General features: G+C 49.7%; 1 protein-coding gene across 2 annotated transcripts; it reads right to left on the reverse strand.

Moving 5' to 3' along the window:
- Positions 1-3,982: 3,982 nt before the first annotated feature.
- Positions 3,983-16,562, reverse strand: C3H5orf49 (chromosome 3 C5orf49 homolog). 2 transcript variants are annotated; one of them, XM_032469859.1, is made up of 5 exons: positions 16,484-16,562; positions 16,024-16,276; positions 5,944-6,060; positions 5,462-5,641; positions 3,983-4,461 (listed from the first exon to the last, which is right to left on the reverse strand). In XM_032469859.1, the coding sequence occupies exons 2-5, from the start codon at positions 16,165-16,167 to the stop codon at positions 4,282-4,284; spliced, it is 621 nt and encodes a 206-aa protein (XP_032325750.1). In that variant the 5' UTR covers positions 16,168-16,276; positions 16,484-16,562; the 3' UTR covers positions 3,983-4,281. The 2 variants fall into 2 exon arrangements, with proteins under 2 accessions (XP_032325750.1, XP_032325758.1); XM_032469867.1 differs by lacking the exons at positions 5,462-5,641; positions 16,484-16,562 and having other exon boundaries at positions 16,024-16,287.
- Positions 16,563-22,654: the final 6,092 nt, after the last annotated feature.

Here is a 22,654-nt window from a genome sequence, read left to right on the forward strand (position 1 = left end):
CTGGATAGTCTGTATCTCCCCCCACCCCCGCCCCGTTCTGCTTTCTCCTGCAGTTTGCTCCAGAATTGAGTCGGTTTTCTGTTTACTCTTCTGTGTGGCCATTTCTCGCAGAAGGACCCCTCCAGAAGCAAAGACTGAGAAATCCTTGAGTAATTCAGATCAGGACGAAGTTTGTGATGCCGGTAACTGATCAGGCAGCTCCCTGGAAAGAAAGACGGCGTGTTTCAACGTGTCACGTGGTCTGTTTTCATTTCGGCGTCTCTAGGGAACATTTTCAGGGGAGAATATATTAATATAAAGAGATTCTCCACTAGCAACAGCACTCTCTCTGCCCACGTAGTCTGGTCTGTTGCGGTGATTAGATTCTTGTCTCATCGCAGAAAGAATTCAGAGGTGAAACACGGAGGTTAAGAAAGTAAAGTGAGGATTTATTAAGGGATGGACAGTACACTCTCAAGGCGCGAGCGGGCAGGCGCAGGTGAGCAGCTGCGCTGGGTTTCTTTGGCAAGTTGGTTACATAGGGTGTGAAAATGAATGGGTGGAATATTCACTGGGGAAGGGAGGGGATTGGGGTCGTCTTCCATGATTTTCATCCCAACTCCAGCTTCCCCAGGGAAGGAGAGAGTTTTGTCCTTAGTCTGGATGGGAAGCGTCCTGGCGTCGGTGCACGATGGGTGCTTCTGACCTGCAAGGCTAAGCTTACTGAAGTGAGGGCACAACGAGCAAGAGGTCACATTCAGACACCAGAGATCCCTGCCCTTTCCCACCTTCGTCTGCCTCCAGGGCACTTGTCACCCCAAAATGTGTGATTTCTTATCAGCCCAGAGGTTCCTGCTTTGCTCTGTCTGCCCAGGGACCCCTGTTGTATACATGACGGATGGTTTCCTACATCTGGCCCGTGCCCCCCTTTCTCTGCTCACGCCTAGCTCTCTGCCTGCTCTAACAGGTCTACTGTATACTTCGGTAGAGCTGGGGAACCAGGGGTAATTTGGAACTGAGTGTACATCAGCCACCACGATAGGGTGAACTAATGAGAGAAGCTGCCAAAGGCCCACGAGCGGCCTGCTGTGTCTGAGGATAGGAAGGCACAGAGCCAGTCTGTGCATTTTTGAAAAGAGAAAACCTGGAAAATGGTGTTCTTATAAATCCAGCACTGCAGGTTTGGTTTCTTTCTTCACATAAAGAAATCATACTTTGCTGAAGGCTGTAAACTAGAGCAGTCATGCATAAGCAGATGTTGAGAAGCAAGACTGCAAATGCCAGCCTGGTTGGGCAAACCGTTGCACAGGGCAGGCGTCCGTGAGTGGCAGAGGAGCCCACTGACCCCTTAGGGAGCAGCTGCAAACTTGAACTTGAGGTGGGATTCCTGACTCCGGTGTTTTACCAGCTGTGAGACTTTGAGCACATTTTTCAGTTTCTCTTAGGAGTATTTTCCTCATGGGTAGCTCACGGCATCAGGTCTGATTAAAAGAGCTGATGACTGTGAGACAGCCTGGCAGGTCCCCAGGGCTAGCTCCTGCCAGCGCATCGCGGGACCAACCCGGCCACCCCGCCAGCACTTTGGCTCATGCTCGGTCCGAAGTGCTTTATCCAAACTAACAATCAGCCTTCATTACCAAAGTGAGAATCCAGCGTGGCTTGTCCAATTCTCTGCCTCAGTTAGGAATTTCTGGATCTTATAATTGCAACTCAGCATTGGCTTTAACACATCTTAATTCTCTAAAAAGGTGACTGAGAGAAGAAAAACAGTGTAAGGATATTTCTTTTCACTGGAACCAAAATCTGGACTAGGATACCCTGAGTTTCAGTGACTTCAGTCTGCGCCATGTGGTTCTTCCTTCTTAGAGCCTACAGCACCCACCCCAGGGCTCTTTATCGGCACCTGCCCTTACAGGTAGACACCCGCAGATGGGTGATTCGCCAAGCGAATAATTCAGAGTCCACCTCGCAAAGGTCTGTGCGTACCCAGGTCTCTCAAAGTGAGGACCATGACTGGCAGCAGCAGCATCACCAGGAAGCTTGTTAGAAATGAACACTTTCAGGTGTGGTCAAACCCAGACCTGCCAAGTTGGGAATCCTGGTGGGGGCAGGGGCCCAGCACGCTGGCTGTGCTTTGCAGCACGAGTTCCTCAGGTGCTTGTAATTGCAGATCGAGCCTGAGACCCCCTGCATTTTGCAAAAAAAGAAACAGGTGCAGGGAAGTCCAGGTTTCCCAGTTGATCAGTGACCGAGATGAGACTAGAGAACTGCCTGTTCCCTGAAATCTGGAAGTGTGACTCCTGGTTAAGGCTTCCCAAGTTTTGGCAAATACAGACATTCCTATAAGCAAGTCATGCAAATGTGAGGACTCGCCTATCCCGTCCATCAGCCCACTGTGCCGGGATGACACTGATAACAGGTAAGGATCTCTCCTCAAAACCTTCCTGAACCTCTGAGTCTTGCAGGAAGCATCCCCTCATAAAAAACGCGGCGAGTCCACTTCCTTTAACACTGCAGTTTAGAAAAGTCTGGGTTGTCAGGAACCTTCCGTGTTGTTCTTTTTCCCAGTTTAGTGAGCCTTCCCAAAGGCAACACTCTGCTTACAAAACAAAAAACAAAAAAAAACCACTGGCTGGTGGTGGAAATGTGAGAAATTAATGTGATAAATTAAAACAAATTATTTTAATATGTTTCTCTTTGATATGATGCCTAACAGGCATTCAGCAATTTGGCTTTAACTCTCTTTAACATCTCATTTTCCCTTGCTGCCTAACAACTGTGAGAGCTTTGGAAACCTTGCCCAATTCAAGCCCTGCTTTTTAAAAGTAGTAGACGGTTAAGGGAGAAGGATCGGACTTAAAGTAACTGAAAATAAGTTAGTCTGACATCAGTTTATTGCAGCTACTTTCACATGAAGGCGTTTCTTAAAGATGCTTTGTCTTTCTTGGTAATCTAGAGCGAAGAAAGCAGTTTATAAAAATTTGCATAACCCAAACTTTATATATTTTCTATGATGTTATTATAGATATGGTTTAATGCACCTGAAGGCATTCCAAATAAACTGTTATTTGTTTGAAAAAAAATAAAACAAGATATCTACAGTGAAAAAAAAATTTTTTAAGTATAAAAAAACATTTAGGAGTCACTCAGCCTTGAAAGTGCCAGGAACTCGGTGTCCTAAGTGCTTAGCGAATCAAAACAATAAAACGACCAATGGAGGAATCTGCATTGAAATTAATTAGGTCACCTGCTCATTAACCTCTGAGCTATGGGAAATTTAATCATGACAGATGAGGGATAATTGCTTCCTAGAGATCCATTCATTAAAAAATATAACCAATATCTTAATACTTGAAAAAGTTTCAGATCATCTGAAAAGTAAACATTTCCAACTTTGGTTGAAAGCAGCAGCTGCTTCCTAAAAGAAAACTGTTCAAAGTAATGGTCACAACCCCTACTGTGCCTGCTCCGACCACACCCCAGGGGCGCCCTGATTCCCACACGGACTCTTGAAGGTTTGGAACGCCCGTGTTAAGTAAGACGAGGAAATGTGGGCTCAAGCTGGTGAAACCGTCTCCCTCCACCACGCGGCTAGAAAATGCAGGAGCCAGACTGTGACCCAAGTGTGTTCAGCACCAAAGCCTACTCTCTTCCCATGACTGCTTCTCCACTGACAGAAGTGACAGTGGCATTGCTGGCCACCGAGGCCACCCGTCCTGCTAGGGCTCTTGTCCTCAGTTGTGCAGAACTGTTACCCGTGGCTCAGACCCCCGGCAGGGGAGGAAGGGTGAGGGGTGTTGTGGTGTCTAGAGCTCTGCTTTGCCAAAGGCACTTCCGTCATCTCTCCTCTTGAGTATTGTCTGTGTGATCAGACGGTGCCTGATGTACCTAGGGGTACATAACCCTTAAGGGAAAACTGCACACCTTTCCCATGAGAGCCTCTGCCAAGAAGACGCACGAACAAAGTGGAGAGGAGTGAACAAAAATCACCCCAACCACTGTCAAGGGGGAACAAAGGTTTCATTTTATTCAGATGCTCACAGTGGGTCAGTCTCCAGCATCATTTCATCTGAAATCTTTTCACAGGAAAACCGTCATCCTAGACGTTCATCCTAAGTATGGCAGGGCTTTGGGCAGGTTCGTCGCCAAGGAAACGGGAGGGAACGTGGTACTGCGCAGTCCCTGCCGCCGCCGTGGCGCATCAGGGGCGCCGGGCAGGCTCCGGGAGGTCCAGGAAGGCGCCGCCTCGCCCCTCCGGTGCCACCTCTCATGTCCGCGCGCCCTTCAGGCCACGGGAGGGTGTCAGGCTGGAGAAATGTGCCCGAAGCCGGGAGCCTTGATGCTGGGGATGTCATTCTTCCTGTAGAAGTCGGCCTTCACGTGGCTGGCGCGGCGGTGGTCCCGGTTCAGAGGCTCCACGGGCTGGTGGATGCGCTTCCCGTAGTCGGAAGACGTCAGCACCCCCACCGGCCTCTCGCGCTCCTGTCCGGGGGGAGCAGGGCACGCGGGTCAGGCTCACCTGCTCACGGGCGTTCCTGTGCGCCTGCGCCCTGCCTCTGCTCCGGGGCGCTCCATTCTGACCCCAGGGGACCTCTGCAGCCTCCTCCCACCCGCTCCCCTCTGCTCAGAGCCCTCCAGTGACCTCCCGTTGATCAGAGGAAAGGCTGAGATCTTGCATGGGGGCGCCAGGTACCCACTGACTTCAGGGTCATGTTCCTCCTCCCTCTCCTCCCTTCTCCCTGCACTTTGCCTGCCTGTCTTGTCCCACCTTCTTCCTTTTCCCAAATACACATCTTCCCAGCCCCCCACACCCCTTTCACCATTTCCCATCCTCTTAAAGGGCTGTAATTCTCCGCATACCGCTTTTCACTACCTGGCATTTGGTTCATTATTTATTTGGCTTTTCTTTCTCTGTCTCCTCGTGGGAATGTCAGCTCTAGGAGCACAGACACTGTCTCACTCCCTTTACACTCCCTGGCACATGGGAGGTGCTCAAAAACTGTGACTGGACAGAAGGAATGCCAGGCATGCGCTTATAAGGCAAAAGCACTGACTTCGCTACCAACTGGGAATGAATGAGCATAAACCAGAACAACAGAAAAAACTGTTAATGGCTATGACTTAAGTGGTGACCCCTCCTCGTGCCTCCACCACTTGCTTTCACATCAAGGTGAAAAGAGTCACTGGAAGTGACATGACGGCATTTTTAAACACTGAGCCACAGGCAAAACTCCTCTGAGCCAGAAAGAAATCCCAGCAGAAGCTTTTTCATTCTGATTTCAGTGTATCGTATAAAGATGTAATTCAGCACCCGAATTTTAATAAACATACTGTCCTCGGATCAGATTTTATGGAGACGATGTCCTAGTGTATAAAGGCAGCAGGCAGGTCTAACCCAGCAGGCAGACGGACCTGACCGCCCCAAGGGGATGCCAACCTCCATCCCTCCAGCCCCCACCTGTGTGCCTGCTGTGAGCCTCACCTCCTCACCCTGTGAGTTTGGTTCCTTCCGTGGGTCACCACTCGCCCTGTGCAGCCGCCTACAAGCAGTGCCCTTCCTTCCAGAGGACCTGCACATAGGTGGTGGGTACAGGGACCTGGGAACTCGACTTGGGAGATAAACGCTGGCGTGCGTGGTTTCATCCCTGGAAGGCCAGTGTCCCTAGAACCATGATCGCCAGGTCTCAGAGGGTAAGCAAAGACCTGTTTTATCTGCTGAAAAGAACTTCTGAGTTTTTTGCTCTCATGAAATTGCTAAATTCTCTAGGATGAAACCACAGAGTCACAAACATTAAAACCCAGTAACGTGGCGGGAGGGAGGGAGCTGTAGCAGCGCCTTAGTCTCCCTTCCCGGCAGCACAGGAGAGAGGAGAACCGCGCAGGGGAGGCACGTGCAGCCGACTGAACAGTAAACAACCACACACAGCTAAGCCCCTAATATCCCTCGCTCCGTCTTCATGTTACCTCCTCGTTTACGTGAAGTCCCAGGCTTTTTGCGTGTTCTCTGTCATCTCGGTGCAATTTCTGATTATAACCTGGGTTCCTCTTAAAAACACAGTCATAGAGGGAAATGATTCCAGCCTGGGAATAAGAAGAGAAAGAAAGCCATGCGTTTATTCAGGGGCTGAGCCACGGAGACTTCATGGGGTTTGAAAGCCCTAACTCCCTGATGGCAGCGGAGGGACCCGGGGTTCCCGGCTGCGCGGAGTGTGCACGGGCAGGTCACCCCGCGGGCAGACGCAGAGCGGGGAGGCCAGGCCCCAGCTTACTCAGCGGCGCCCACGGGGTGGGGGCGTGCCCACGGCACTTCTCCTCCACTTGTTACAGCCCCTCCTTCACGACTGGGCCCTCCCACTCCCCCGGACTCCATCCCAGGGCTCAGACCTGAAAATAATCATTATCCGCTCGACAGGTGTGCCTTCGCCCTCATTTCTCCTTTTCTTGAATTTCTCAGAATTTCCTACACTAAGCGTGTCCTGCTCTGAAAAACTAACACTACCTGCAGACGAGGACAACGCAACCAAACAGATGTTCTTCCTCTCTAGAGAGACGGAAATGTTTCCTTTGCTCAGTTATAACAAGTGTAATTCATGCATGTAAAGCATGTCTGTGCTGTGTGTGTACACACATACACGCGCGTGTGATATACACACAGGTATAAGGTACACACGCACTGACGCAGCAGAAGATGACCCCGCTCACAGGGCTGCCGTCTGGAACACCTCCATTTTCTCACCGCCACGCTTCCTTACCACAGACATAAAGCGGCCTTACTCGCCGTCGAGTCAAAGGAAAAGCAGTCCCTGCGTCCGCTGATCTTTCGTCCTCCCCTCGGAAGTCAGGCCTGTTTACGTTCCTCCAGCGGCAAAGGCAGACGTGCCCTCCCACTGGGATGTGGGGTCCCGGGGCCTCTAACCTGTGCTTGCTTGGTTTTCTCCTCCTGAGTAGTAACAGTAATGCCAGAATGAGCCCCTCCAACCGCAGGCTGTGGAGGGCGAAGGTAAACGTGGAAAGGACGCAGGACCGGCGCGTAGTCTGTTGGAAAACACACCCACCCTTTGTCAGTGCGGGAACTCAGAGCTGCAGGCGGCAGGGGGGTGGCTGGCGGGTGACGCAGCCTCAGTCCGGACTTGGGAGATCACTCCCAGGTCATCTGTCCTGTGCAGGTCGCGCTGCTCCTGCTCAGAAGGTCTCAGGATAACTCAGACATGGCTGCTGTCCCGGTGACATTAACCATCTAGTCAGGGAAACGAGGCAGCTTTCAGAAACATTACTTGCAGGTTTCTAAGCAGTCCGGGGCACCACGCTCAAGGCACTTTACTCAGTGACGCTGGAATCCTGGTTTGCCTACGTTCCGAGTCACTCCAAGCAGCTTGGAGGCAGGAGCTGTGGCTTCCGAATCTGTGACCCTTGGCCATTTAATGAGTCACCTTGCAGGAGCTGCTTCTTGGCATCTCTTCTCTCCCAACCACTGAGCTCCTAGGTCTGTGCACACGTTGGCTTGGCCAGCGCTGACCTCTGCCCCTCCGGGTGGCAGCCTGCAGCGTAGCCCATGTACTCATAGGGTTAAAAAGCAAAGGCCCAAGTAAATGGAGAGGTGGTACATTATTCTGCTTTTGCAATCGTGAACATTGGCTAGCGGGGGGGGGGGGATAAAAAAAAACAGTTGTGTCTTCACGTCATACCATGGACAAAAGTAAAATCTGGATGGATGGATTAGAAAAACTGAAAACCCATAAGGGATGCCCTAAACATAAAACTAACAGAGGAAACACCATAAAGAGAGTATGTAAAACTCAGCCCTTTGCTTATCAAATAAAGTTCAAACTTCGAAAAAACTTTAGGAAATGATCGAGAAATCTCTGTATCTTTAACATACAGTGTGCAGGGCAACGACAGAAGCAGGAGCTGGGGGGTACTGGCTGGGTGCTTGCACCTAGCAGAGACAGATTAAGCAAACCTTGCAGGAAGTCTGGGTCAGCCCAGGCCAGCGGGCCCTGCCGAGACACAACAGGAGCTCAAGGACACCAGCCACCCTGCCAGGACTGTGGGAGACATTCTTCAAAGGCGCATGCCTGCCTCCTGCAAGGGAGGTGCCCCAGTTCACACCTTCCCTTTGGGGTTCAGAGCCCCTGGCCACGCCCGGCCGAGGCCCGCAGGCAGACACGAAGAGTACCTTGATAGCCCCTCACCCCCACACCACCCCCACGTACACAGTAACTTAAGCTGGACTTTTGGTTGTCATCTAGACGTCACACTGGCATCCCCGCGGGCCGGGCTGCCCTGTGAAATGGGTGTGTTTCGGGGGAACAGGTGTAGTGGCAACAGAAGGACCTGGTTCCCTGGGACTGAGCACCTGGCTGGGAGCTGCCCTTGGGGCCAGCGGTACCCTCTCCTGCACCCTGAGAACCTCGGGCCAGAGAGGAGGGGAACTGCAGCCAGAGAGGTGGTGGAGGCGCCAGAAGGGGGCAGCACTGAGAGCCGGGGAAACGGGTCCTCCGGGAACTGCCTGGCTGGTGCTGCCTTCCTGTGCAGGTGTCCCATTCGTGCCTGGCCCTTCCGGACTGAGTAAGCCCCCTGGGATCCTTGGGCTTGTCTGGGGAGAAAAGACTAACGAGGGAGGAATGGACTCGAGAACAGAACGCGGACGCAACCACTGCTATCTGAGCGAGAAAGGAAGTCTTGCTTCGTTTTGCTCCCAGTGCTGGAGAAACCCACGGCGATGTGGAGCTTTACAGAATAATGTGGGGATTTTGCATATTCAGAAATTTTCAGAGGAAAAATGAATTTTTCTATCACTGAAAAACAAAAAAAAGAAAAAGAAAAACCCATCACCAGGCAGGCAGCCTCCCTTAGTAACGTGACCGTCCATTTCCAATACCTAATCAAGCCGAAAATCTGTTTTTTTCCCTGGATTTTAATGATTAATTTTCCTTCTTTCTTGCTTTTTTATTCCTTTGCGGTTTGAAGCAAAGTGATATTAATAAAAGTCAATCTGGATGTGGAGGCTACCGCGACACAGGGCTTCCGGATTTGCTGGTATTTCGTTATTAAAATCTCTCAAGGGATCATGCTGTTTCCCAGGTGTCGCTGTTTTTTTAAAAAAAACAAAGCAAATCAGAGCCCCTTTATTTTTCCCTTGTGATCCTCCTTTATCCCCTATGTGTTGTTACAATGTGATATGGTCTCATTCTGGTTGTGGCCCGGTCTGATCACCTACCATCAGTTTCCCCGGGGGCAGCCTCCACTCCTAACACTGAAAAATCCCTCCAGTCTGCAGCCGTGGGCTGACATGGCGTGAGGCCCTCCGTTTTCAGCCTCCAAAGCATGTTGGGTATACGAGCCACTCTTTTAGGCTCTGGGACAGAAATAGGGAGCCCATACCTTATGGGGACCACTTAAAGGCTGAGAGTGGAAATAAACCCACTGAGTAAAACATTTCAACATAATGCCCAGGGAGTAACAGGTGTGCACAAAGCACAGTGGCACCAAGGGAGGGAGGTCAGCTCCTGGCTAGGCTGGGGTAGGAAGTGGACATGACCCATGTGCCCAGGAGGGACCACACCAGTGAAACCAGAGGCCCCAGGGAGGATGCTCCCTGCGTGTTACGGGTGGAACTGCATCTTCCAAAAATTCGTATGTTGAAGTCCTAACCCCTCATACCTCAGAACATGACCTTATCTGGAAATCAGACTACTGGAGATGTAATTAGTTGAGGTCAGACTGGGGTAGGGTGGACCCCAGATCCAATAAGACTAGTGTCCTTTAAAAAAAATTCGACACAAACACAAATAGGCAGAAAGGGAAGGTGCCATGAAGAGACACAGGGAGGAGACGGCCATCTGCAAGGCAGGGAACGGATGCTCCCTCTAGCCCTAGGAAACAAGCAGCCCACCTGCACCTTGATTTCAGATGTTTAGCCCCCAGAAACTGAGATGATAAACTTCTGCTGTTTAATCTGCCAGGTTTGTGGTACTGTGTTACAGCTCTAACAGATGCACGTGGTAAGGAGAAGGAGCCACCTCTTGAACTGTGGAAAATAAAAGTGGAAATAAAACAAAGGTCACTGCAGGGGCGCCAGAGACCCAACCACGGCACACGCTGCTCCAGGTAAACCCAGCTGGTAGACCAGCTGGTCTGGTCAAGGTCACCAGTGTTTGGTCTCCTCTGCTGACTACATAAGAGGATTAATCTCGCCTCCTATTTGGATAGTGAAGCCATGTATCAGTTCTAACCAATGAACTGTGAGTGGAGGTGACAGGTGACTTTTTGGTCTGAAGCATTTAAGAGCTGGTGCCAGGGACTCCCAGAGCTTCAAACTGAGATGCCAGCAGCTTCTATGAGGGACTGTCCTGGCTGAGGGCCATTCTGATCCCTGTTGGACACTCACTCAGCATGAGAAACAAGCCTTGTTTTAGGCCACTGAGACTTTGGGGATTGTTTGTTACTGCAGAATAACCTAGCTTATCAAGACTGATGCAAGTGGATAAACAAGGAAGAAATACTGGCTACCATGTCCAGTCCACGGCGGGCCAGGGCGAGCATCTCTGGGGCTGTGGGCTTTAATATACCCAGAGCCTCTTCCCAGCTTTGGAAATGCTCCTCCTCCCAGAAGTTACACAAACTCTCACACAAATAGTTGGGGTAAGATGTTGTACAAACTGAGATCCAAGTCCTTTATTTTTTCCTCCATTTCAAACCATTTTGAATATAAATACACTGTTGTAAGTTTGAAGCAGACAAACGCTGCAAGGAAGAAATAAGAGAAAAGAAATGTATGCGCTTTTCCATGGTGATTGCAGAGAGGGTTATACTAAGTGCTCACCAAACACATTTCCTCTTCCAAAACAAATAGTTTCCATCACAGTTAAGCTGGGGCCAGGTGCCAGCTCTGGCCAGGGAATGTGGGTAAAACCAGTGGATACCACCTTCTAGGCCTGGTTCATAAGAAACTCTCCCATTGGCCTCCATATTCTTTCCCTTGCTCGTTTGCCAGCAAATTAAAGGAGCCAGGGAAGGACCGCCAAGTCCCAAAGATTCTCAGGCCCCGGCAATAATGGAGCCAGTTTCCCAAGTGACTGCATTGAGAGGTGCTGCCCAAGAGAGACCCACATGTTGGGCTATATTTCATGACAGTATGTTTGTGTGCATAAGGCCAGCGGTGCACTTATGTTAACAACCTGTGCTCTGGATAAAGAAGACCTGATCTGTAGTGTTGGCTAATTTCTGTGGTGTAAATACTCCCGCCACGGCCAGTTTCAGGCTTCCCACTGAAGCCAGAGCTCAGACAGATGCTAAAAATCCCCTTTGTTGGTATGATCAGGCTCTGACACACCATCAGTGAAGGACTCTCAGGGTTTAGGGTCCATTTGTTTGCTCAGCACATCCTAGCCCACCCTGACTAATAAGGTGGTGGCTATTGTCCTCTCCCCTCTTCATTGACCCCAGTCCTGCTCCCTCCCACCTTGAGGCTTCCAGGTACTGCGTGCCTACCCAGAGCTGTGTGATCTACTTTTAAAACTGAAGATGCCCGAGGGGACCGAAAGTGGTCGTCTTTGATTCATAAGGGCCTCATTGTCCTGCTGAAAAATTCAGCGGCTTCTCCTTGGGAGCCTAGAGGTATATGAAGCCTAAGGAGGGCGTTTCCATTAATTTTAACATTGTTCAAAATTCTGTATCTCAGAAGGACTGTAGCTTGTCAAGGACATAATGTTAACTCTTTTTAATATGACAAAACTCAACTATTCTCTTTGGTTTGCGGCAAAGACTGTTTCCTCTCTGGTATGTTGAGATCACAAGTCTGGGGAAATTTTCATAACATTCCAAATAACCTGAATATTTTAGCAATGTAATAGGAATGGAGCCAGCTACCTTCTAGAGAGTTACCAGATCCACCGAGACCAGCTCCCCATCTGCCCTCCTGTCCCCCAGAAATTCACATCAAGAAAGGGGCATTTCCAGGGGCTGAAACTCGAATCTAATCCTACAAGTGCCTCTTGGTCAAATATATTGGGGAAAATGCTGTTTGTTTTCACGTATCATTAGCTGCTTGTGCTTCTTAAAAGGGGGTGATTTTGAAGAAAACAGAAAAAAGACCAAGATATACTGCAGATATAAAAGCAAGCTGCAAATATATATATACATGGTTGTGTGATCGTGTGTGAACGTGTTATTTTTCAAAGTTCAACACACATCACATTCTTAAACACACGTGGAAGGGCAGACACCACGTGCTCACGGGAGGTCATGGTAGGAACACGTTCCCCACCCCTGTGTTTCCTTCCAAGAGGAGGGACCTCTGCTAGAAGAGCACGCCCACCTGCTCCCCTCCCTCCCTCCCCCCTCCCTGGTGACCTGCCCCCTCCTCCCTCCCTGCCCTAGAGGAAGATGTTCAGCCCCACCCCCCCAGGCCATACATTCCCCAGGGCAGGTCACTGACCAGTGAACTAGCCCAGAGAGGAGAGAGGCAACCACAGTCCCCCCAAGAGGGGAGCAAGGTCAAGGGTAACCTAAACAGCAGATAATCCAAAAGAAAACCTCTGTTTAGTCTAAGAGGCTGGGCTTGTGCACTGGTGACGCGGCTTCTCGTTTAGTAAGTCCACACCACTTTATCCCTTCCTCGCCAGTCCATCAGCAGGTACGCACGGCGCACCAACTATGAGACCTGCGGGAACTCTCGATTGCTGAGGACAGAGCAGTGATAAAAATAAATCTCTGTCCTCATGGAGCTCATGTTTTAAAGGGAGAGGGGAAAAGAACCCAAAATAACTCAGGAAAATATTTAGTAGGTTAGGTACTAATAGATGTGATGGAGAAGCTCAGTAGGAGGGAGGCAGGAAGTTGGGGGGGGTGGCACAATCGCATTCAGGTAGCACACACTGTGACTGCAAGGCACATGGGTGCCAGAGTCTGCCGGACAACAGAGAGACACTCTTAACAGGTGGGTCAGCAGCAGAACCGGAGCTTACCCGTCCTCCACGGACCTAGGAGTGGCCGAGACAGGGTGGCAGAGGTGCTTGGTGCCCAAAGGTGCGGAGGCTCCACCCAGAAGGGGCTCTGGGAGCTGGAATTGAATACCTCCTGGTCCTTGACATCGACATCGACCCTTCAGAGACCCCCTCCACCCTGTGCACATCTGTACAGTCAACACCCATCATCATGTTTACCAAGTGCTTGGCTGCACTTGGCAAAGGGAAATTCAGTATCAGAAGCGTAAAGAAAGAGCCCTTTGCCTCCACGTCTCCACCACACACCAAGAAAAGCCCGCTAATCCCACCCAAACTCAGGTGGGGTGTCCTGAGCACAGCCCCCCTCAGCACAGAGCCACCCACGCCGCAAATGAGCACGAGGGAAAGCGTCTTCTAAAACTGCCTAGGAATTTTTTTTTTAATGTAGCTCTTAGACTTTGAGAAATTTAATCAAAATCTTCAGAAAAGGGCATTCTCCTTTGATTTAGCTTTTCCATTTCTGTAGCAGAAATGGTGCACTAGGCAGAAGAAGAAAAAAGTAATTTAAAAACTGCAGAAGTAATTGAACTGCATCTGTGCAACACTATTTTATAGTATAGCAGCCCACACTGCAAGAGGCCCCCGGGGAGCAGGGCAGGAGCTGAGAGCATTTTTGCTGGCAGCTTTAGAGGACAAATTTGTCAAGATCTGGGACATTACTGGGGTTTTAAATAAGTGTGCTGCGGTGAGGGATGTCACTTAGGGCTCACGCAGGGGAGAGGCCTTAGAAGATTAGGAACCACCAGAGTGACACTCAGACAACCGCCTCACCTGTGTTAATTTCCAACAGTGAACAAGGGTGGAGGATAAAAGACTGGCCCCTGGGACCCAACCATCAGTGAAAGTATTACCACTGATTAGATTCCTGTCTCGTTGCAGAAATAATTCAGAGACAAGACACAGAGGTCAAGAAACTAAAGTGGGGGTTTATTAAGGGATGGACAGTATGCTCTCAAGGGGAGGGCAGGCAGGCTCAGGCAGCTGCCATGCTGAGTTTCTTTGGCAAGCTGGTTACGCAGAGTGTAAAAATGAACGGTAGAATATTCATTGCTCAAAGCCAAGCAGAGACTGCCAACAGATACAGGAGATTCTCCTGGCTGAGGTTTGTCTGACAATTTGCTGGGGCTGCCAAAATGAAGTACCCAGCCCGGGTAAACAACAGAAATTTACTGTTTCACAATTCTGGTGGCCAAAGTCTGAGACAAGGTGTCAACAGGGTTGCTTCCTTCTGAGGGCCATGAGCGAAGGGTCTGTTCCCAGCCTCTCTCCTTGGCTTGTAGATGGCTGTCTTCTCCCTGTCTATTCACAGCATGTCCCCTCTCTGCATGCCTATCTTTGTGCCCAAATTTCCTCCTTTGATAGATACCTGTCATTTTGGACTAGAGCCCCTCACTAATGACCTCACTTTAATTTGATTACCTCTGTAAAGACCCTGTCACCAAATAAAGTCACATTCAGAGGCGCTGGGGATGAGGACTCTAACATAAGAAGGTTAGGGGGACATAATTCAACCCACAACAGTGGTCTAAACTAGGAACTAGTGCTTCTGTGTGTACGGCTCGGCTCCACAGCATTCTTTCCCATTCCCACGTGGCAAGCACTCAGATGTGTGCTGATCTGGTCTAAACGGGGATTCATTTGGGCTCTGTGGATGGTGGGTGGGGAGAAGGAAAGGAAGGCTGTGTTTTGTGGGAATACCTTACACATCAGGAGGGAAAGACCTCTTTCCTCCCAGGCTGCTTAATCTCTATCCTTGTTCAGGTACTCATCACCCCTGCAGGCTGAGCATCTCCCATCAATGGTCCTTTTAATAAGGAAGCCCCTGCATCCCCGGCTGCAGGACACGCTGCGGCAGGAGGCAGTGCAAGGCAGTGGATGGAGACTTTCAGAAAAACATGGAGAAGAAAGGATTAGACCACCCCCACAAGCTCTGAACTTGCTTCTTTTCCTTTGCCTTTTCTTCCTGCTTTGGCTGCAGGCGGGCCTTCGCAGCCCGGCGGGCTCTTCCAGGGGGCGCTGTGTGCAGATGGGGCCAGACCACAATCTTACTTGGGTCCCGGTCGCTCTCTCCCTGCAAGCGGCTGTTCAGATCTGCCTGTGGTTTCCTTCGGTTTGCAGGGGAGGTTTTAGGAGGCTTTCCGTGCCCTGGGCGGTCCAGGCAGTCACTGCTGCGAAAGCTTTCAGGCAGTGACTTGTTTCCGGGCTACCCCAGGCCTGCAGAAGACGGACCCCAGAGGGAGCAGTGACCCTGCCGGCTGGGCAGCCCCGGCGCTCCCGAGACCCTCCTCCAGGTCCTCGGCACAAGGGTCACACTTGCTGCTCCAGGTAGAAGTAGTTGAAGCCCAGCGCTCTCCTTCACTTCCCTGACACACCCTCAAATGGCTCCGAATACCGGTCGAATATTCCCGTGCCCACCCGACCCTGCACGCCCGGCCCCCCAGCCCCTCAGCCCCTCCTCCCAGATGAACATTCCCCCCTCCCTCCTACACACTCGGCTCCGCCCCTGTCCATCCTCCAGCGCTGGGGATGGAGCCATCCTAATTCTGGAAGTCTTAGTAGCTGTACTCTGGGGTCTAGGAGCCCCAGAGGGAGGCCGCTCTCCCACCTTCCCACCCACTGTGACCCTGCTCTCCCTGACTCCCTGCACCCCGACCCGAACCCCTCACAGTCTGTGCCACTCACACTCGCCCCGGCCCTTCTGTGAAGCCCCGCCCCCAGAGTCCTAGCCCGGAGTTGCAGCCCTGCCCCTCCGACCCACTACACTTCGTAGTGTAGCCCCGCCCCGCCCCGCAGCCCCGCCCCCAGAGCCTTCCCCGGCGGTGTAGCCCCGCCTCCAGCACCCTCTTGAGCAGTAATAGCCCCGTCCCATCCCTCCTCCCGCCGCCCCCTCCCCGGCAGTGCAGCCCCGCCCCCAGAGCCCCTTCCCCGGTCCCTCCTCGCCCTCAATTCCGCCCCGCGCCCCAGCCAAGCCTAGGTCTCGGGCTCTCCAGCCCGGCCCGCCCGCCGGCCCTCCGCGCAGCCCCGCCCGGCCGCTCACCCTGCCCTGGCGGTAGTAGTAGCTGTGCTCCTTGGGGTCCAGGCGCCGCGGCGGCACGTAGCTGAAGGCGGACTGCGCCGAGATGGGAGGCGGCCGGGGCTTGCCCTGCAGCGTGGCGGCGGTGATCTCCTCGTCGTCCTCCATGCCGTCCGGTCCAGCGGCCCCGCGGCCGCCCTGCTCCGTCCCGCCCGCGGAGGAGCGCAGTCCAGGTGCGGCCGCCTCAGGCTGCCGGGCGCTCGCGTTCTGCCGTCGCCTGGAAACCGGGGCCGCGCGAGCGGAGGCTGGGGGTGGGGCGGGGCCTGAGGGGCGGGGCCTGGGGCCGACCCGCCCCCTCCCTCCTGGCACCTCTCATTCGGGTTCTCCCCTTAGTGCGTCCGGGGAGCCCCAGCTGCTAACGCTGCGGGGTCGGTGTTCCCTGGTGGGAGGCGCCTCTTGGATCCGCACTTTCCAACCTGCTTACCTTTCCCCGCGCAGTGTTGGTTCCTTCACACACAGACCACTGTTCCTTGGGCAGTTAATGACCTCGCATCTACTGTGTGCCAGCGCTGAGGATATAGCCTTGAACCAAGCAGCCCTCGTCCGTCTGGATCTGACAGTCTGGTGAGGAAGACAGGTGACAGCCGTGAGAAGAACAAGTAACTTGAAGAGGGTCTGGAGCATCGCCTCCGAAGAGGAACATAGAGCTGCACGTGTAATTTAAAACTTGCTGGTAACCACACTCTCACCCTCCCCTGGGTAGAAATCCTAAAAGCGCCAGCAAAGAAAAAAAAAGTTCTCATAATCTACTACTTCTCTCAACCTCTGCAACCTCTTTTAAAGACCGGACATAGGCGGTCAGCTAACGGGCAGGAGGCTTCATAAGCTTTGCGTAGATCATCCGGTATCACCTTCGTAAAATGGAAGCAGTTGACACCAATTATCTTGAGAACTCAGCTAAAACTGAGACTGAAATCGATTCATTGTAAAATCTTTTTCTGCAGTTATGTGGAGGTGCGTCTGCTAGCTTCAATTTCAGTAGGTGACATTTTGTTCTGCCCTGTGACCTGACTGCTGTGGAGGGCACGTTTACAGACATACATTGTTTTCCTCTGATGGCTCAAGTCTGGCACAGGGTAGGTACGCAACATATACTTGGTGACTCGGTAGAGAAATACAGTGCCATAGTTTGGGTTCCTTCTGAAGGTGAGTCTGGGACAAGGGCTTGGATGCTCTATTTGGGGAGGAGTGAGGGGCCAGAAGAGTGAGAGCAGCAGGAAGGTCAATGGAAGGCTAAATTCTCAAGGTCACCTCTGAAGGCAGCTGGAGTTCAGCCTTGCCCAGGAATTTCTTTGGAGCCTGGGGCACGCCTCTCAGAATCTCCCGCCAACTCAACAAGGAGGCTCATTTTTATCTCTTATTCCCAGTCCTTGTAGGGTGAGACTTCTTTCTGGATTGTTCACTCCTGACCTTGTATGTCCTCTGCCCAGCACTGCCCAGACTCCCCTGAGGGTTTCCTCGGAGTCAGAGAAGCCCTGGGGCTGACAGTGAAAGGCACGGGGCATGTACTTGAGGTGCGATGCTGGTTTCAGGAGGTAGTCTGCAGTCTCACGGAATGGCCACCACTCCGAGGGTGGATCCAGATGCGAGAGGTTGTGTTAGTGGATAGAGACACCCCTAAATTAAGAAGCCTACCAAAGAGTGGGTCCCTGCTGCTGGCTGTGAAAGATTTCACAGCAGAGGCAGAGGGACAAGGTGAAAAAGCTACTCTATTGCTCAGAAGAGGAAGAGGACAGAAAGCGCCTGAGGAGGGAGAAGGAAAGAAAGTTGCTCTAGCGAGGAAAAGGTACTCGAGTGGGGAGCCATTAGCCAAGATGGCCAGTAGAGACAGCTCTATCCTGGGTCAGCCGTCTGGACTTTTGGGGAAGGATCTGCCATCACGTCCTCCTTCAGTTGTGTTGGAACCAGTCAGTCCTTGTACGGGCTTGTCCGGTTGTTGTCATGGCAACCGTCAACTGTCCTGGTGCTGGTGGGTGTGTCATTTAGCATGGTAATGCATTACAATGAGCATATAATGAGGTTCAAGGTCCACTGGATGTCAAATCCTCTGCCATCTTGGGCTTAGTTTGTTCTAACCAGTTCTTGTTTCTCCCCTTTGTAGCTGCCTCCTGAGACTTAGATAAGAGTAATTGGGTTCTATTCGAGGAAGGAGCAGAGGTATGATCCTGGGGGCAACAGTCTCTGTAACAAGGGGTGTAAACAAGAGGCAGGGGTTAGGGGAAGCCCCTCAGGGTCCTGCTTGGTATCAGCTGCCAGGCGTGACTCAGAGGTGGAGGAAACAATGGGTAAGATGAACTTTGCTATTTTCAATTATCAAGAGATTTTAGTTCCTTTTTTAAAAAAATATTTTCCTATATGATCCTAATATATATTCCAGGTGCATAAGTGGAATACAAGGTCAAAGAGTCTAATTTGTTTAATTCCCTTGTGTCTTTGACTTGTACCTTCAAAGTTCTGCACGGGGGAAGGGAAGGGAAGGGAAGGGAAGGATAAAAGAATGAAAACCCTACGGTCAAAGGAAGTGGATTAATAGTACAAGAAGGCACACTGAGTGTGGGTTAACTCTGCAGGAGGTCAGGGCAGCTTTGTTTCAAATGACAACCTTAGTAGTTTGGAATGTCCACCCTCCAAAGCCCATTCCAGCATCATGGAAGCTATCCTGGCACTAGGATGGAGCTGACATTGGGTGACAACGTTGCACAGGTCTGATTTAGGCAGATGTGAGTGCACTGACTACTGTTCATGCAGCCTGTTCTGCGGATCTGCCAGGACCTCTCTGCCTGCAGCTCCCTGCTGGGAGTTGGGAGAAATACATTGGAGGGCCGTCTCCACTGCAGGACCTTGCGCAGTTCCCAGGAGCATAGGCAGTGCCTGGTCTAAACTGCAGCTGGAACCTGTGCCATTTCTCTTGACATCTGGGCAGAATGTAAACGTGGAGAGACCCAGTGGGGAGAATGTCTGTTAATTTCAGGCAGGGGAGGAGAAAGCAGAGGAGGGCACTTTTCTGTGACATTAGCATGCCATGTGTCACGTTGGTAGTGGCTTCAGCATATCTTGCGTAGCATTTATGTTTTATTTGTCGTGTGTTCTCATAAACCAACACACCTGTTAAGTTCAGGAGAACCCTCTGGTTCTTCATGCTGATGAGAAAACTGAGATGTAGGCAGGATAAGTGACTGGATGCAGGGGACACAGCCAGTGAGTCCTCCTGAAAGATGTATGAAATCTCTAGAAAGGGAGGGGCTGCTCTGGGGGAAGCTTTTTGTCCTTGGGGCCCTTGGGCTTTTCAGAGATGGAGCTATGGCCTGGAAAAAGCACAAAGCACAAAGCTTTAGCCAGTGATTCTCAGCAGCACACAGACACAGCTGAGGGACACAAAACATCAGATGGTCTGCTCTCCACCTTGCAAACCCGTGTTAACTGAGGCAGAGAGAGGAGGGAAAATCATCGTGAATACATTAACACAGCCTCATCTTTCTAAAACATCTTCTGTTGAAAATGCAAAAATTTCACAAGGTTGACATCTCCATTTTAAATTTAAAAGTTTTATAATTACTTTGGTTTTTTTTAATTAAAAAGATTTTACAGGAAGGTAATTAGGTTTATTTATTTATTTGTTTATTTATTTTTTAATAAATCGAACCCAGGACCTTGTGCATGCTAAGCATGCACTCTGCCACTGAGTTATACCCTCCCCCCTTAATTATTTTGTTTTAAATTTCACTGTAAACTCATTTAAAGTGGCTTAGAATAATTGGACTTTGATTCACAGGCTTTAAAAATGGCTTAAAATTACTTGGATTAAGGACTACTCTGCATGTGGCTGGTTTTATGATGGTTCAGAGTAAGAGGGATGGATGGACAAACAGAGATCTGTAACTGGCAAGGAGGAGAACTGGCTGTGTGTGTACCCAGCAAATCTAACGGTCATTATGAACTCAAGGGTTATGAAATGATGTTCCTGCCTCACCTCTTCCAAATTCCCCATCGGTGCTCTTTGACCTTGAGAATAGCAGCATGACCTTGGCTCCTGGATCAGGGGAGACACTGCCCGCCCTCCAAATCATCTTTACCAGATCTTGGGCACAGGCAGTGGACTGTGGTTAGATTAACAAACCTTTACCTTATCTGACACCTCTTCCCTGGGAAAGATGTGTGAATACTGCCAGGAGATTTAGAAACCATGTTTGTCATCAGGTTTTTCCTGTAGGCTGGCTCCTTCAATTGATGGAGTCCCTGTGGCTGGTCACTTTAAGCTTATGAATCAAGACATAAACATATAAATTTAATTTTGGTTTGTTCACTTTGTTGATTTTGAAATAAAAATGACTATGATTTTATACGATGTGTCAAATGAAAAGCGCCCCGCACTGACAGCCCTAGCGATGAGCAGTACCGCCTGGAGGAATCAGGCCTCCTCACAGAGGGCAGGCCCGGGTCTGAGGCAGGAGATGGTAAGTGAGACTGGGACATCCTGTTCTGCCAAGAAATTTTCAAAAAGTAATGTGTCAAGGTCAAAAGGACAAAGAGGCCAACCTGAAGGGTATCCCACTGATCTCAACTAGGACAATTTAAGCTTCTAAAAGATGACTGTAATGAATTAATGCACATCAACTATATAAAATTTCATAAATATCCTAAAGCAAACAAACAAACAAAAAAAAAAAAACTGACCAGCAACCAGCTCTTTATTGAAAAACTTGATATAAGGAAAGACTCATTTATCTTGTTTTCTTTTTCCCTATATGAACCTTATTTTAGAGTTCACCAATAGTTGGCAGGAGAAATTTCTTTTTTGGGGGGGGAAGTAATTAGGTTTATTTATTTATTTATTATTACTTTTGATGGAGGTACTAGGGAATTGAACTCAGGACCTCTGGCATGCTAAGCACTGCACTCTACCACTGAGCTATACTCTTCTCCAGAAATTCCTTCTTTACAGATGAAAACAAGATAATAAAAGGAGAAGAAATGATAGAGTTATGAAATCTTTTTTAGACACCTGCTGGAATAATGAATCTAGGTAAGAGTCACCTAAGATGTTAAAGCCAATGGGAGAAAGGGTGATGGGGACCCTATATTGGACGGATGAGGCTGGTGACCCAGGAACTCACCATCAATCTTAATGACTATCACTAAGAGGAGACAACGCGACATTGTGGTATGAGGCAAAGCAAACACACAGCACCACCTCTGAAGCATCCTTGCTGAAAAAATTAGCCTGAATCTAAGCAAGCCTCTAGGTCGAACTTGTAGTTTTACAGGAGATGCAGCAAGTAGAGGAACCAGTCACAAAATGCCAAATCAATACTGTAGGATGTTTTTACAGGGCAACTGATCTAATTTCTCTAATAAACCAATGACATGGAAGCTAGGTTAGGGAGGGGAGCAGTTATAGACAGGAGACTGAAAACTGAGTAGTATAGCACCTGAAAGCAGTGTGTGGCCTTTGTTCAGCTCCTGATTCAAACAAATCAACAATTAAAGACTACTTCTGAGCCAGCATAGGAAACTTAGAATATAGACCGGGTATCAAATGTCCATAGGCAGTAAGTATTAGTTTTGTTAGTTGTAATAATGGCGAAATAAAGACAAAGGAAAATGTTTATTGGCAATGGATGCATACTTTTTTTTTCAGTAAAAGAATCTTTATTTTTATGTATAACCATAACTCTACGAATAATTTTAGTGTGGTAGGCATGAAGTTCCTAGAGATTTAGCTTTCTTAATCCATCAGCAGTCGTTACTTCAATTCGTACTTTTGTAAAATTATTTCTTATTTCCCTTTACAGGTTTTCCTTTTACATCCTTCTTTCCTTACGTAAGTTTTTGCAGAATTATTTTCCTTCTTTCACAGTTTTAGGAGTTCTTCTCCCCAATCCTTTACACTGGACCAAAGAATATGATGGCTTGGATTTCTCTAGAAACAGTCCAATTAAAAAAAGGAGAATAAAGAAAAAGAATAAGAGAATAAGTAGATGAAACAGGATTAGAAAATTGTAGGTTTTATTCCATGTTGAATAAAAGGGCTCATGTGAATTCGTTATACTATTCTTTCTACGCTTGTGTGTGTCCAATGTTTTCTATTATAAAAGTTACAGTAGAATTATTAAGAGATACTGTTTTTCTCAAACATTAGAACCCAGAGTATCAGTTCAGGACACCAAGAGTGTGCTGGGGAGATGCGAGGAGTTGGGGAGGGCGTGTTTGTTTTTTTTCTGAGATGAGATTACAAGTATTTTAATGCAAAATTTCTTATGATGGAGCCAATGGCCAAAGAACATCAGCAGAAAGTTAGGCATATTGACTACTGAGACAAGCCCACGGGAGGAACCTCACCGAGAGATCGAAAGGGCGAGAAGAGGATTTGGGTGAAAGTGAATGAAGCTGGGTTGGAGAGACTTGGAGAGTATGCTTGTGTGTAAGAGGGTCAACATGAGACCTGGCCTGAGAAGACGACCCAGGATCCTCAAGGCAGGGAAATGTGAGATGTTGTGTCCCGAGTTCCCTGACCTGAAACTGCATCATTTGGGGAATCGAGGCTGCTTCTATGAGCTATATGCCCCACGAGGCTCAGATGCTGTAGGCACCAGAG

Source organism: Camelus ferus, chromosome 3 (assembly GCF_009834535.1).
Source record: "Camelus ferus isolate YT-003-E chromosome 3, BCGSAC_Cfer_1.0, whole genome shotgun sequence".
In the NCBI taxonomy this organism is placed as follows: Eukaryota; Metazoa; Chordata; class Mammalia; order Artiodactyla; family Camelidae; genus Camelus; species Camelus ferus.

Coding starts and splice junctions, on each gene's coding strand:
- C3H5orf49 (XM_032469859.1), bottom strand. CDS start 16,167: ATGGAGGACGACGAGGAGATCACCGCCGCCACGCTGCAGGGCAAGCCC. Junction 6,061..16,023: donor ACTACTACCGCCAGGGCAGG/GTGAGCGGCCGG, acceptor TCTTATTCCCAG/GCTGGAATCATTTCCCTCTA. Junction 4,462..5,461: donor CAAACTCACAGGGTGAGGAG/GTGAGGCTCACA, acceptor CCCCCCGGACAG/GAGCGCGAGAGGCCGGTGGG.